Source organism: Dromaius novaehollandiae, chromosome 1 (assembly GCF_036370855.1).
Source record: "Dromaius novaehollandiae isolate bDroNov1 chromosome 1, bDroNov1.hap1, whole genome shotgun sequence".
NCBI classification, from domain to species: domain Eukaryota; kingdom Metazoa; phylum Chordata; class Aves; order Casuariiformes; family Dromaiidae; genus Dromaius; species Dromaius novaehollandiae.
In genome coordinates this window covers 120,210,824-120,226,719 of record NC_088098.1, presented here as the reverse complement: position 1 = coordinate 120,226,719, position 15,896 = coordinate 120,210,824, and the positions used below count along the sequence as shown (strand labels likewise).

General features: G+C 36.3%; 1 protein-coding gene across 2 annotated transcripts in view; it reads left to right on the top strand.

The window, feature by feature from the left end:
- The window catches only part of BRWD1 (bromodomain and WD repeat domain containing 1), a 69,863-nt gene that overhangs the window by 27,474 nt on the left and 26,493 nt on the right, over nucleotides 1-15,896 (top strand). For both annotated transcript variants that reach the window (XM_026121494.2, XM_026121493.2), the window contains exons 22-29: nucleotides 409-494; nucleotides 1,401-1,593; nucleotides 3,179-3,295; nucleotides 3,412-3,519; nucleotides 3,723-3,847; nucleotides 3,956-4,038; nucleotides 4,528-4,639; nucleotides 12,395-12,456. In XM_026121494.2, coding sequence (XP_025977279.2) covers nucleotides 409-494; nucleotides 1,401-1,593; nucleotides 3,179-3,295; nucleotides 3,412-3,519; nucleotides 3,723-3,847; nucleotides 3,956-4,038; nucleotides 4,528-4,639; nucleotides 12,395-12,456 — 886 coding nt within the window. The remainder of the gene's footprint in view (nucleotides 1-408; nucleotides 495-1,400; nucleotides 1,594-3,178; nucleotides 3,296-3,411; nucleotides 3,520-3,722; nucleotides 3,848-3,955; nucleotides 4,039-4,527; nucleotides 4,640-12,394; nucleotides 12,457-15,896) is intronic.

The following is a 15,896-nucleotide window of genomic DNA, read 5'->3' as shown; positions in this document are numbered from 1 at the left end:
AATCAGAGCATCGTAAGTCTGCAATTCAAAGCAGTCATAAGATCACCAGTCAGTTTGTTCTGGCAAAGAATGTGAATTCAGATTAAAGAAACAGTGCTGCCATATGATGGGGCAGGGACTGTTGCTTTCTTGGATCAGTGGTGGACAGTTGGATTCACACTTAGTTAATTGGATGGACAAAAGTTAATGACTAATAGGGCACTCCTGAAGTTAATACCAGATAAGCTGTAGTCATTTACAAAAATGAACTAATTTGATTTTTATTTAAAATTTTTTTTTTAACCAGACGAATTTCTTTCTAACCTTGTAATATGCAGGCATGAAAAAACAATGTGTCTTGTTTAAAAATCATTAAAACATATATGAAAACCTTCAGGGTTGATACTGAATTATGCTTTTTACATTCAGGAAGCTGAAGAAAGTGAAGGCTCTGGCTCATCAGATGAAGAGGAGGAATGGAGAAGTGACAAGAAAAGCAACAGTAATAGTTCTAGGTAAAGAAAAAAATGCAACTTCTATTGTCATGAGTTTTGCTTGAATTTTGGTATGTAAAGAAGTTCTAACATGATTCATAAGTAATAATATACTGTAGGTTATTTAAAAAAATCCATACTGTTACATTGCTTCATTTTAGTGTTTCATTTCTCAAAAATGCTGCTGTCTTTTAATGTAGTTTCAGATCCTTTCATTTATTTATTGATAGGTGACAAGGAAAGAGTAGATAGAAAATGTTTTTGATACTGTTTTTTATTCTGTTTGTTTTTTCTGAAGAACCCAGCAACAGTCAGTTGTTTGCTCTTAGGAAAATGTTTTGATTTTAATCAGAAAAAATCTTAATTTTGATGAATAGCATTGTCTTTTTATTTAAAACTGAAGTTATAGTTTAAATTTTTATACTCTTTCAATATAGCTTTCTAGATATTTTTTCTAAAACTCTCCAATAGTAGAGCTAATAAATGCTACTAGGTAGGTAGAGCTGATAAACACTACTAGATATAAGCAAAAGTATGCCAATGAGATCTGTAAAGCTGTCTTTAAAGTCTTTACGTAACATGTGGCTAGTGTGTCCTTTAAGGAGGACGCCTAATTGGTCCCAAAATTTGTAGGTATACAACATTCTTCAATGAAACTGGTGATTTTAGAATTCACTAGACTTGACTTTTCTTGGAAAAATACATACTTTAAATTACTTTGTTCTCAAAAAAACCTAGGATAAACATCAAGTGAAGTAATTGTTACAACAGTTCAAAATAATTTTCCTTCTTTTGATACTTTTTTCAACAATAATCTGCGAATATTTGCCTAAGATAATTTAGCATTCTGAAATAACCAAAATGACCGCTTGATTCCATGGTTTGTATTTTCCTTTTCTGTCTGCTTTTCCCCCGCCACATGGGCAGTGATTCTTCAAGTAGGTACTCTGACTGGATCGCTGACGCAGGGATTAATCTTCAGCCTCCTGTACGGACTTCTCGAAGGAAAGCTATCAGATATTGCAGTACTTCAGAAGATGAAGTATCAGCAGAGAAGTCATCTCCTCCAAAGAGAAGAAGAAAAAGAAGAAAAAAGCCCAAACCAAAAAAGCAGGAAGAGGTATTATATAGTTGATTCCTTCTACTCACTTATTCTTTAATAGAATTCTTTTTTAGGTTTCAGACCTCTTTACTGGAAACTCTTTTAAACCAGTGTTTTTTGCCTTTTATTGGGTAAGCAAGTTGGTATCTGTAATGATAGTTGTCATAAAATAAACCACAGGTTTCAGCTTCTTCAAAATTCCCATGTTCTGTTGACGTTTGATTTGCTAGTCTTAGTCTATTGATTCTGGTTTTCCACAAATAATGTTAGATTTCTTGCTCTTTTTTTGCCTTCTTGATAACTATTAATATACAAAAATATTTTTAACTTAGTGTAGACAATGGTTGTAGTGTTTGGTTTTTTTTTTTTTTTTTACAGTTACGTAGTAGTGTTGGTAAAGAATTCTTACAAATAAATAGATTAATTGTTATTTAATATGATCTCTACAGAGCTTTGAAAGTATACAATTATCCAAATATAGCACTCGGTAGTTTAGTGCTATCTTTAAATACTTAGAAAACTCAGCAAGCTCTGTAGATCATTTGGCAGCATATTCAAAGCGACAGCAAATCTTAGTTTGGCTGAATTGTTTTATGAGACTTGCTTTTCATACAGTGTGCCTTTATTTAATTTGAGAAGATTCCACATCCAAGATATTTACTGATATGTATGGAAGAATCTGCACTCCAAATGAAGGCATTTTCCATTTTCAAATAAAATGGGTTCAAAAAACTGCTGGTTTTGAGGGAAGAAACTTGATTATTACATTAATGTACAGAATATCAGACTAAAACCTTTTTCCTGGTTTTAAATAATGGATTTTTTTTCCCGAAGACTTGTGGAATGTAGTCACTGTATTTTATGATGTTCATTGATACGTGGGTTGAATTTTATTCTTAAATCCTTTAGTAAAATAAATAAAAACATCCTTGGCTGTCTTCTACCATAACTATAGACAAACAGTGTTTTTTGAGCACTTCAGATAATTTTTGCTTTTGTTTTCTCTCCAGCCCACTTTCTTCCAGATATTTCATAAAACAGTAGATTTAGAATTGTTTTAATACGGCTACTTAAGAAGTACTTGGATTATCTGATTGTAACCACTTTGATATTATGTTAATGTTGCTTCAAAAGAGTGTGTTTATATCTATTTTAAGATGCTCTTCATGGGCAGGATTAACTTGTCTGCCTCCAGAATGGAGTGAAATGAGGATATATGTTGTCAAGTACTTCGTTTCTAAATGTGCAGAATGACTATGAAGTATCTTTCATAATTTTTCATCTTCAAATAGCTTCTTGCAGTTTGTTAGATTTTTAATCAATCACTGAAAACACTGTCTAAATTGCAAGCTTTGGTTCTTGTGATCTGCATAATAGTTACCTTGCTTGCTCAGATCTTCATACAGAAAAAGAATACTTCATTTGAGTGCTTCAGATATGGTTAGAACCAAAGCAAAGTCTTATTTTTGGTAATAGGTTTTGGAAATGTACGTTAGTCTTTCCTATCTTCAACTTCTCTGGCCAATTACAACTGAACAAGTTGTTTTGATGTCATGCCAAGAATGTCTGATATATCTAATTTTACTGTTTATTAAATATGAAGGCTGGTGCTCCAACACAGCTGATAAACTCGGAATTGTCATATGACTGGCATCCTCCTGTTTGGATAACAGACACAGCTCTTAGAAGATCTCCATTTGTACCTCAGATGGGCGATGAGGTAAAAATATTTATTAAAATCTTCTTTAAAAGCTTGTTACTTGCACATTAGCATAGTTATTAAATACAGAAAAACATTTTACTTTTTTGTTTGTTTGCTTTGCTTTGCTTTTAAAGGTAATATATTTTCGGCAAGGGCATGAAGCTTACATTGAAGCCGTTAGAAGAAATAACATTTATGAACTGAACCCACACAAGGAGCCATGGAGAAAAGTAGTGCTTAGGGTAAGACTGCCTTGAAGACATTGCGAGTTCAATACTAGTAGTCTTCAGTTACCTGTGGGAAGCCTTAATATAAATAGCTGTCTTCTATTGAAATCTTGCATACAATTTTAATATTTTTGACTTTTTGGATGTGAGTGCAATTTATGTGAATTTAATAACACAGGAGATAATACTTCCATGAAACTATTCGTTTTTACCTGTAGGATCAGGAGTTGGTAAAAATTGTTGGAATTAGATACGAAGTTGGTCCTCCCACGCTGTGTTGCCTCAAGCTTGCTTTTATAGATCATGCTACTGGAAAACATACAGACAAATCATTTTCCATCAAGTACGTGCATCTTTATTTTCCTGAAAAAGTACTCAGAAATACATTCCTTTATAAACTTCTTCTAAAGCCCTTAAGTTACACGCATGAAAGCAATTTCTTTTTATCTAGATACCATGATATGCCAGACGTTATCGACTTCCTTATATTGCGTCAGTTCTATGATGAAGCACGACAAAGAAACTGGCAAGCTTGTAAGTCTGTTTTCTGTTCTAAGTATTTGACTAAACAATTCTGAAACCAAAAAATTGTCCTTGGCTAGCTGCTGAATATGCTAAATGCCAGTTGATTTTAATTTTGAAGGGTCCTCTGTAGGTATGATCCCTTTACTTGCTTGAAAGTTGAAACTACTAATTGCTGTACTGGGCATTTTTGGAGGGATTTCCATAGATTCAAGATATGGCCTTTGAAATACATGTTGCAGTTCTAATCTTCTCTTTTCTTGTTTTATAGTTGAAGTAGAAAGTGTATGTAGATTTTAGCATTTGCAGTTTTATCTTGTAGGTTTGGGGGGATTTTTGGTTTGTTTTTGCATCGTAGGTTGTCTCGTTTTATTGAATGTTAATATTTTTAGAAGTTTAAACTGAAATACACTGATTATAAGTTTTCTGATTACATACATGAAAAGCATAGTTAAATAGCTTTTATTAGTAAAATATATAAGCAGGCTCTTCTTGCTGTAGCTGACAGGTTCCGATCCATTATTGATGATGCATGGTGGTTTGGAACAGTGTTGGGTCAAGAACCATATCAGCCTCAATATCCAGATAGTCACTTTCAGTGTTACAGTGTTAAGTAAGTATAAAAGGATTTTACACTTTTAAAATTACTAATGTGGCTAAAATTACTAATGTGGATTGTCCTTTATACAGCTGGGTTGTTGGTATAAGAATGCTTAAGTTGTTCAAATGACTTTATTGGTTGCACATCACTTTCTGTTTCCAAGTCACTAGTCAAGCACAATGTGAGTATGTAATGTTTTGAGGCAAGTTTTTAATGAATAGTAATGTAGTAAAACTAGTTATTGAACTTTTTCACAGTCATGAATTGTTTTCTGTTATGATCCTTGGTGAATCTCTTTCATGAAGCAAACAGTGCAATGAAATATACAGCTTGGTTACTCTAAGCAGTTTCCAGTGTATGCAAATTACTCTTCACTGGTAATTGTTTTTGGTTTGGGCATGCTGAATCTCTTCTGTTTTGTGGAGATCGTGATTCTTTTTATACTTAAGCTTTACAATCCTGTCTTTCACATTTTCCACAGGAGCAAGTATACCTATAACATGATTGCATACAATCACTTGAGACTCAACTAGAGGATGTTTTTAGACCTTGCTCTCCCTTCATGCTTGACACATGAAAGGTGAAGGCAGAACTTCAGTGTCTTAATGGCCTGGTGTAGTGTTCTGCCATATTCTCTGTTATGTAGGTCCTGCTTGCAGTTTCACCTTCTCATTTCCTCTTTGGGTGGTATTTAGCTAGATAACTGTATTAGTCCTATGTTACCTGTGAGAGACAAATTCCTTTCACCAGTCTACCTGTCAAATCCTGATCGTACTGCCTAGATGAAGGCATATAGTGGCAGATGGTCAATTTGCCATTTGTTTTGAACAGCGCAACTAAGGGTATTAGAAAAAAAATAACAGCTTAAACTGGAAAGGCCAGGAACATTGAAGTCAAATTGGCAAAAGAATGATTGGACCGATACCTTCTTGACCCAAGGCATGTGCTGATAAATGACTTCCTACTATCCTTCCATGGCAGTCTGGTGTCAGTTCTGTTCCTGTGCACCTTCTTTCACAGGGACAAATACATCCTTCACACAAAGGAAAGCAAAGGTAAACAAAGATAACTCTGGACTTCTATCTTCAGAATCAAGATATTGTCCCACCATGTCCAGGCTGTATGTGTCTTTGGATTCCCTCAGCGAGGGAGGACTGCAAGCAGAATAATCAGTGAATACATAATTTTTTTATTTCTTTCATGACTAGAGATTCTTTTAGAGTGTCTTTTACAGTATTTTTGATGTTCAGAGTTCCATTAGGTGGAGTTCTTTATCTGTTTCCACTCAGAGGCTTTTGAACCTGTTGTTCAGCCAACAGTAAGAAGGTACCTGCAGTTAATAGACAATTTTGGGAGACTGCCAAGATAGTCATGTATTTTTGGTTCCATGTCTCATCTGCCTTGTAATCTATCCAGTTCCATTTTCCTTAGGCACAGTGGAAAAATGTAAGTAATATCCAGGTAGAAATACATGCTTATATTCTTGCTTTTAGCAAGTGAATTTTCACTTTTGCCTTTACATCTGTGATTAGCAAATTAGCTCTTTTGATGTGTCATAACCATAAGTGGCATCAAACATTAGACCTTCACAACAGGTATGTGGTCCGTTGAGGACTCAGCGTTCCTGACAGAGATGCAACGAAGGCTGCTCTTTGTATCAGCATATGCAAATACTTTCTTTCTCTTTGGTAGACTGCTGTTTGTAGCCATCTGATGTTGAGGAACTTTCTTTCAGTGGCTTATTCTCATTGAATTCAAAAGTGGACCAAGTTTTATGTTTCAGAGGTAGGCTTAGATCTTTCTCAGAAAGAGCCTGCAGCGTGCCCCTCAGTTCCCCAGAAATGTCTCAAGCTCAAGCAGAAAAATGCAAGCTGCCAGTTGTAGCCACAAACCATTCCCCCCACCCCATCTGTATCCTTGATTCACTTAAGGATGCAACTGGTTTCTGAGAAATAGGAACCTATTCAGGTTGTTGCTTCTTCGCCCATTTTGAAGCAGTGTAGCTGTCTTCCATCAGATAAGGTAATAATTACTTCCCAGGCAGATACTGTTCCTCTGAATGGGTCTGTGAAGGTAGGAAGTAAGAAGTAAGTTGCTTTCTATTCTGCTGGAGAGGATTCCCTGCTTTACTCTAGGTTGACTTGTGCCAGATGCTTCTCTTAGACAGGTATGCAGGTCAGAAGGTGCTGGCTCTCTAAAGAATAGAGGTCCACATGAGTACTGTAATTCAGAACCATGCAGAATGCCTGCTAGCACTGTTTGTTTTCTCTAGAGTTGACTTCTGGTATTGCCAGAGAATGCTACTAAGTTTATAACTATGTACTGAGGAACTGTGAGCTCCCTAAACTTTCCCAGGAAGCAGGTGATATTAAGAACTGATGCGTGAAAGAACAGATGATCTTTTTGGCTATCACTCTGAACTCATGGAAAATCAAGCTGTTTTATACTGTTGGGCCATTAACACGAGAGTCATTCCAGATCTTGTGCTTTGGGAATGGAGTCATCCTAGCAATATGTCAGGTGTCAAAAAAAAAAAAAAAAAGTGTAAGACTTGCTGTTTTGAGCTTGAGATTATCCTAGTTCTCTGAGATGCATTCCTAGTCTGCCAAACAACTTTTCTCCCAATCCTTCTGATTTTGAGGTTTCCTAAGGATTGAGAGGAAGGGGTTGTGATCATCAGTTCACTCTAATCTGGCTGAGCAGTCTTAGTGTGAAGGTCTGCAGCACATTCATATGGAGTCCGAGATTCCTGTCTGTTCTTCTAATGAAAAAACGTGTGCGGTAATCTCATTTCTACAAGATATTTTGCTGGCAGAATGGATCAGGTTCTCAGCTTGGTGTTCCCCCCAAAGCGTTCTCTTGCCTAGGCTTCAGCCTCAGTCATTCTGGACTACTTACTGTTTAGTCCAACTTTGAAATTGGTCAGAATCAACTTAGGTGCTGTCAGGCACTAGTCTTCTAGTTCTATATTAAGAACCTAATACTAGAACAGGATTTAAACCTTGCAGTCAAGCTGTCATGACACTGCCTTTTGTGCTTTTAATGCACTATGTATTGCATCACCTTTCTGTCATGGTGTCATTCTTGGTTACTGTAATTCTCCTGGGAGGATGTCCTTCTGGTCAAAGATGGGTTTTCTTTCCCCTCATTCCAACCTTTCCCTCCACCTACTTCCTCTTCCCTATTCGTGTTGTTTTTGGATAACTTTTCTTGGTTCTTCTTTTCAAAATGTTTTCCAAGTTCTCCTCGTAAGAAGCTGGGTAAGTTGGTTTCCCCCCCCATTTTTCTTATTCATGGGCTGAAGCTGTCCTTCACATCTTTGTCATGGAGGGTTTTTTCCTAACAGCATCTAATTACTGATGAGTGGATTATTTTGAAGTTTATAAAACTGCTATGATGAAGCCACCTTCTGCTATTAGTTGTGGTGTGTTTTTTAAATCAGAGGTGCATTTCTATTGGGAGCTCCCTCTTTGAGTGTTTCCACCTCTAATTTAGGCCAAATAACTATCTGGAGTTCTAGCCATATCTTTGCTGAGCACTGTGCAATCCCAGAGGCATTTGGGGTGATTCATTTAGTACTGGGGTCTTGCAGTCACAGTTTTCTCTGAAAGGTTCAGTGATCCTGAATGTGTGGGGTTTGATGGTAGTGACAGTATGTATGTGGACTATCAACTGGAACCAAGACTATCAGTAGTTTCATTTCTTGCCCTCACTCCGTTCTCCCTCAGTCGTCTTCTCTTACTTAAATAGAGGATTCTGACAAACTAAAAAGGTACTGGGTGCTTACTGAGATTTTACTCATGTGCCAAGCATGAGTGAGGGCATACTAGTAGCACATCTTCTGCAGGTGATGTAGGAGTAAAGGCACTTATGCCAAATGGTAACATATGTATGCTTACAGTGTGTACTATATGCTTTGAACTGCAGTTACTTGGTATCTTTTCCTTTGTTTCATAAAATGATACACGGAGTAAACATCCACTGAGTCCAGATATTGCTATCAAAATAATATTAGAACTAAATCTTATTTCAGAGCACTTAATTTAAATCTGTTAAATAAAGATGGCTCAAATCCTTTTGTATGTTGCTGTAGGTAACACATCGTCCATACGTTATACCTTTCATATGTTTCCATATATTACCACTGTTATTCCTTAGAGCAAGTGTAGATGGGGTTTATGGTTTCTCTCTTTGCTACTTCAGAATGATATTTTGGGTATATGGAAAAGAGCCTATAACTTAATTTTCTACACTCCTTTTATCTGTGAATGCTAAAGGATATTTCAGTATCTTTACTACACCAACTTTTAAGAGAGGAAAGTCCAGAGCTGCTTTGAAGTTAGCTTAATAATTGAATAGATAAGGAATGCAATACTCTTAAAGGAATGCTTTCAAGTGAGAGCTCTTTAAAGATCTGTGCTGCTTATGGAGAGAATATGAATCTGTTTCACCTCTGCTCATGAACAACTTTTCTATTGATTTCTAAGTTTTCTGCATAGATTCTGCAAACTTCATTATTTGACAGAGTGAAACTTTCAATTTTAAGGATTCTGGAGCATGAGATGCAAGATCTGTGAGGATTTCCAAAATATACAGGATGTAATTGCCTCTCAAATAGGTCCCTGAAATACTGTTGTCTCCCAGCTCTCATTTCATTCTCAATAGTCATCTCTTCAGAGGAAAAGAAACCCAAGTGTATGAGTGTCTGGGCTGTTTTGCAGGTATAGTTGGGTTTTGTGACTTGGCCTGGTCATTGGCTCTTTTTATAAATGTGATCCTTTGTTCAAGAATCTTAAGATTGGTTGACCCAAGTATCTTGCTGTGGAACAATGAAAACTGCTTTTTAATTTACATTCATATGCTTTATAAATTGGATGCAGAGAGATATTTTTAAATGCACTTCACTTTTGCATCTCTTTATATGAAAGAAAACAGGAAACCTAAACAAAAGTTTTTATGAATTTGTCTTGGAAAAAACTGCAAAAACCTACCTCTATTCTTCAGCAAGGATCTGGGTTACGGTGCTTTGTTAACTGGATTAGCAAGATTATACCATCTGAGTTTAGGCATCTGCAGTTCTTTGTTTATGAGACAAAGAGCTTTATTAGAATTGAAGTGTTGCTTATTTTATAGTGGAAATAACCTTTGAAAGATGGCTTCAAAACAATAGATGGAGAATATTAGAAGCCTAATTTGAATGAAATGGAGGGGAATAATTGCTCCATAATTGTTAATTATTCACTCCTCTGAGCTATTCCTTTCAATACATTAAAAACCTTCTCAGTAACCAGGTCATTGCACATTCAGAAATTATCTCAAATTGGCACCGCCACTGTTGTGTAGATAATAAATAGATGGAAGTTGTTTAAGCTGAATGTTTTAATTTTTTGGTTGGCCTAAAATAAGTATTCGTGTAGAAGCAACTTTATGTATTATGGAAGTTATATTATCTGGATAAATAGAGCTTAAGTTTAACTAAACTATGTTGATATCCCTCACATACTATTATTAAATAATGTATGCATTTATTAACATCAGTAACTTCTAAGGTGTTGTACACTGCCTGGGGAAGAGAACTCTTGGTAGACAAGCCTTCAGTAACATGTTGGTTCATAAACATCAAACAGGCAGAGTATGGACTGAGCAAAGTCTTCCTGAATTTACAGGTAGTTCAAAGTAGTTGAGAGGTGATCTTACTTAAGCAGTGTTTTAGTTATAAAATTATTCTGAGGACGATTATTGAATTTCCAGTTTCAGTTTGAAGTAAATGCATAGGAATTATGAGACCAAATATGTACATTTGGATGTATTGAGTTACAAGAGCTGAATGGCATTCACCCAGCAGTTTGAGGAAATCAGATTTGAAACTGCTGGTGAAGTTGCAAAGTATCCTGCAGTTGGACCCTGTACCAGATGACTGGCAGGCTGCTTTTGTACTCCTGCATACAGACAGGGCTCTAGAGGGAAACCTGTGAACTGTAGACTGATGTATCTGGCTTCCATATCTGGTAAAATGTCTATAATAAAGAATAATACCGTTGAGCATATGGATAAACACAGCTATAGGAAAGAGCCAGCATTGCTTCTGTACTAGGAAATTCTACCTCACTAGCCTTTTGAAGTTCTATGACATTGCTACTAAGTGTATGGATAAAGTGAACAGTGTGTGTGTGTATGTATGTGTACATATATGTATATACATATATATACATATATGCATGTATATGTACGCATATATATACATACACATATTATATGTTTTTTTTTTTTCCCCAAGAAGCCATTGACAGGGTTTCTTTCTGAGAGGTGTTAAAGAAGCTAAGATGCCACAGGACTGAAGGACTCTTTAGGTATTGGAAGTTGGTTAAAGGATAAGAAGCAAAAAAGTATTTTTAACAATCATATTTCAGGCTAGAGTAGTAGTGTACTCTCCCAGGAATCAGTGCTGTGACCAGCTTTACGTAGTGTCCTCCTAAGTGTCTTGGAGAGCAGGCATGGTGAAATATCCTAGTCTGCAGATGTTGTAAATCATTTCAGGTAGTCAAATGTCACGCAAAAGGTGAAGAGTTCCAGAAAACCTCAAAACTGAAAGAGCAGGTTTAAAAAAAAAAAAAAAAAGTGGCAGATAAATTTCAGTGTAGGTAAACATAAGGTAGCACATGGGGGTGCAGTAATCTAAATTATGTTTATGTGAAATTGAGTTTAATGGCTGGCAGCTGAAGAAAGAAATCTTGAAGTAGTCATTGACAGTTTTCAGATCACTTAAAAGAGGCTTTTTGTGGCCCCCCCCCTTTTTTTTTTCTTGCGGGGAAGTGAACTTTGGAGATATATTCACACAGGAGGCTGTGGAGACTGACAATATTAGCAGTCTCAGAAAGATATTAGACAAATTTAAGGACAGCAGGCTCTTAAACAGATACTAAAGGAAATAAGCTGGGATGCATTCACTAACATCCTTAACGCAGTGATCCTCAATGTCAGGACTATGAGTAGAATGGACTAGAACTAGGCTCATAAGATATCCCTAAGTCACATCATCTACTGATATTGTCAAAGACAGATTACTGGTCTAGCTGGACCACTAAAATGATCCAGTAGGGCACTTTTTATGTTTGAAATACCATTATTTGTTGACTGTTTTGCTGTTGAAAAAGTACACAAAAATCAGTATAAATCTGTTGGGATTTGGAGAAATGTCCCTGTTAGCATATCCTCTAGGTGGTTGTTGTTTCCTCTAGGTTCTTACTTACCTTTAGCGTCTGCATTTTATACTTATTCTTTGTCCTAATGTGATGTCCTCATACAATGAAATACTATCTACCAAATACTTCGGTTTATTCTTCTGTTCTCTGAAATTTTCCATTTTTTGCTCAGCAAAACATTCTCCCTGGTGTTTTTCTTGTTGGTGTCTGGTGTCTCATGTTGGTGTCTCATTCTTCCAAATGTCTAGCTTATTTTTTTTCTGCACCTTCTTGATACAGGCTTTGTAAATTTGTGTGTGTGTGGGGTGGTGGTGGTCAGTTGCATATAGCCAAAATCAGGAGCGCAATTTTAATTAGAAATTTATTATGAATGTTTGCTTTATGCATTGTGACAGTCTGATAGCCGATTAATGCTCTTATTTATGCACATTCATATGGTATATTTCATTAATGCTTAAAAATAGTTGTGATGAAGAATTGTGAAAAATTGTTTTAAATAAGCTTGAAGGAAATGCTTCCAAGTTAAGCTAACTGTAACTTTTTTTTTCCTTCCTTGATAAATCAGATGGGACAATGGTGAAAATGAAAAGCTTAGTCCGTGGGACCTGGAACCAGTCCCTGATAATGGTATGTGGAAACTCACTTAATAAAACAGTTAATATGCTTCTCCCTCTTCAGATAATTTGTTTCATGCAGCCAATGGACCTTAAATGATTCTTATCTCTGTGATCCTGATCTTCTGAGCACAATATTCATTGTATACATCTACTTAACAGGTAGAATTGATATGGTAATAGTTGCCTTCAGATTTAAGAGAATGTCAGCTACACAGCTTGATGGCTTGGCTGTTTTTTTTCCTTTGTAAGCAAGAATGTTCTTTAATGTGGTCTCCCTTCTGATTTGGCAAAATACCTTAGATATCCCTTTATTTTTTTCCTGTTAAGTTTTCCATCCTTTGAAGCAGTTTTGGAGGAAATACCCAAAACGCGTAGCTCAAGCTTGTACAATAAAGCCTGCTTCTTCCAGATGTCAAGTTTCTTACATTCTTGTATATTATTATAACAAAAAGTAGGTTGTTCTGATATGATACAAGGGGGGAAAAATGTATTTTTTTAGGCATACACACACACACTTAGGCACTTAATTATTTCCAGTCAGCAAATCCTTACTGTGTATACTTTAAAAGCAGCACTTTATAAGGTTTACGGTCAAATTCAAATGAGCTGTAAATGAAACAATTAGATTCCTAGTTTGTCTAATTCAGTTCAGTTTTCCATCACTTGTCAGTACCTGTTGGAGGGAGGGAGATTCTCAAAATAGCGGAGAGTAGTCATTGAATGATCTCTCAAAAGGATACTCATTTTGCTAGTCACCTGTTAGGAGTTAGCTTGCTTCCCCAACTCCAGAAGGGCTTATTCTGTTTTCTTTTTTGGTTAAATGCCGGTATGTTGTGCACATGTGGATGTTCTCAGTAGCTGCAAGACTGTCTCATCTTTGAAGTATTAGCTGGCTGCTTCAGTCACATCTTGAGATGACAAATTCTGCAAAACAGTTTGAAATCAAAATGTGAAATTGCCTTTATACATTTTAGTTTAAGATATATAAAACAAGCAACTGGCAGGATTTTTTTCCCATAGATTTAATTGAAATGTTCCATTTATTCTCTTGTCACCATTATGCGTCCCTTTCTATTGTACAGCAGCTTCTTGTCTCATTTTCTTTATTGACTGATTAATGCTTCCCATATGTATCACTTACAGGCAGTCATGTTATTGTCAGAAGCTCTGGAACAAGCCTTACACATGAACTTAAGTCATGTGGGGTTTTTTTGTTTTTTTTCTTTTTTTTTTCTGGTAATAGGACAAACTGCATCAGTTTTTTTTCTGGATATTCTGTTGTATAGTTTAAGTTACGACTTGCCTGTTTGATCTAATAAGTTGTTCCTCTGCCATGTTAAAGGCTCAAGATTTGATTGATCTGAGGAGTCATGACTTTACCATAGGAGAATGAAGGGAGAAATAAAAAGGAAAAAAAGGTTAAAAGCTTGTGCAACCTCTGGGGACAAAGTCAAAGGATGAGAAGAACATCCTCTGAGTAGGGTCAGGGGAAAGTTCCACAACAGACACTAGGCTAGAGGAAGAAAAAAAATTCCTTGAAGAGGATCCAGACTTCCTTGTTTTCTACTATTTTCCAGGTAGAGAATGGGTCCACAATGCTCTGGGGGAATAACGCTCTTACAGAAAGGTTTTATGTATTTCTGGAAAGCATCATTATGTTAATAGTATACTATAAAATTGGGGTTAAACCCCTTCTTTTTTTCCTTTCTGTGTTTCTTCTTCAGCTGAACAACTTGCAGGTCAATTTGAAATTGTACCTTGCATTTGCCTCTCTTCTCCTCCAACTCTCAAAATGTTTCTTCATTCAGTTTGCTAAGATAGACCTGTGGAAAAGGAACAACACTGAAGTTGGATTAAATAGCAGGCCACAACTTAGTTTGTTAGCCTTTTGTATCCTGCAGGCATGAATTCTTTTCAGAGTCGGATGTCAAACTCTCTTTGTCAGGGACAGTGTTGTTGAGACCAGTAAAAAGTGTTGCATATGCACCTGAAAGTTCAGTTTTTATCAGCCTGCTTACTGAAGTGTTCTGGTGTGGGCTGGCTGTTGTCTGTTCCAGCTATCTGTATCTGAAGCACTGTAACCCTTCTGCTCAGGGTTCAGCTTTCTGTGATGCCATTTACTCCTGAGGATTAGATCATCTGATCATGCTATAGTGTGCTAGTGATTATGACAAGTCTTCTGTGCCACATGTATGGGGGTGCTGTAAAGAACAAAAAGCAGTGCACAAAGTCGATGCTTAGTGATAAACACTTTTTTTTATTATTATTTTTTTTTAAATTTGTCATTCTACTTCAGTTGTTACTCTTGCAGGGAAAAATCCCTCTCGAGTGCTGATGCAATAGAAAGAATACCACACACCATATTGAGTTTTTCTTGATTTGATCCTACGTAAGTGTAGAATTACTTGCTCATTTCTACTAGTGGTGTCTCCACAGATTTTGGTTGTGGAGTTTGTTTCAACTCGAAGATCAGTTAGAAGGATTATCCAAGTGTGACACCTCTGCCCCACTTTTTCCTAGCACCTGGAGCTTATCCATTTGTTTCCGGGATCAGAGCTGCTTCATCTTCAGTATTATTTGAGAGGCTAGCAAATACTGTTAGGGCTTTGTCAGTACAATAATGGGCAGAGAACTAGAAAGGATTTTGAGTCATCAACCAAACAAGACCAGTCCTGAAGGGAAAAAATGGTCCTTTTCATAAACTTAAAAGATTGTCGTTAAAGCTTGTTTAGGTTATTTTGACTCCACAGTAGTCGTAGCAAAAAATATTTCAGAATGTGTTTATGGTATAGGATATCTATATACTATATAGTATATCTGTTTTAAGAATGCATTCATAGACTACAGTCATCATAACACTGACAAGGACCCACCCAGTCACCTTTCTTGCTCTTGTTTTTAATGGCTAGACTCTTGGATGCTAATGGGAGTTGCTGCTGTTCGCTTCTAGTTGTAAGCCTATACACTTTATACTGTTCAATGTTAATCTGCCATTTTAACTGTTATTTCACTTATCCTAATCTCTACAAAGAAAGGTGGCATGATCTTGCATACCCACAGCATCTGATTAAGAACCTCCATTAGCTTGTTCTTGCTGAAGCCTGCAAATGAACTGAGGGACTTAGCTTTTAAGGAATAATAAAAGTGTGAAAACTGAAACTAAAGATGTGCTAGAAACAGTCTGTGGTGTTGAGGGGAAAAATACCCTGGGATAATGTATTATCTGCTCAATCATTCTGTGTTAGTTGGATGTCCTTGGAAGTGTGACTCCTTGCTCAGAACCATATACATATATCATCTTTATATTTCTGCAAGTTTTTATTGCTATGAAATTCAGTTCATCATTCATGTTCAAAATTAATATTCAAAAATTGCGCAAAAGGCCATGGTTAAGAATACTAAGAAGGATGTCATAATGTATATTGCCTATTTTGCGTGTTTAATGATTGA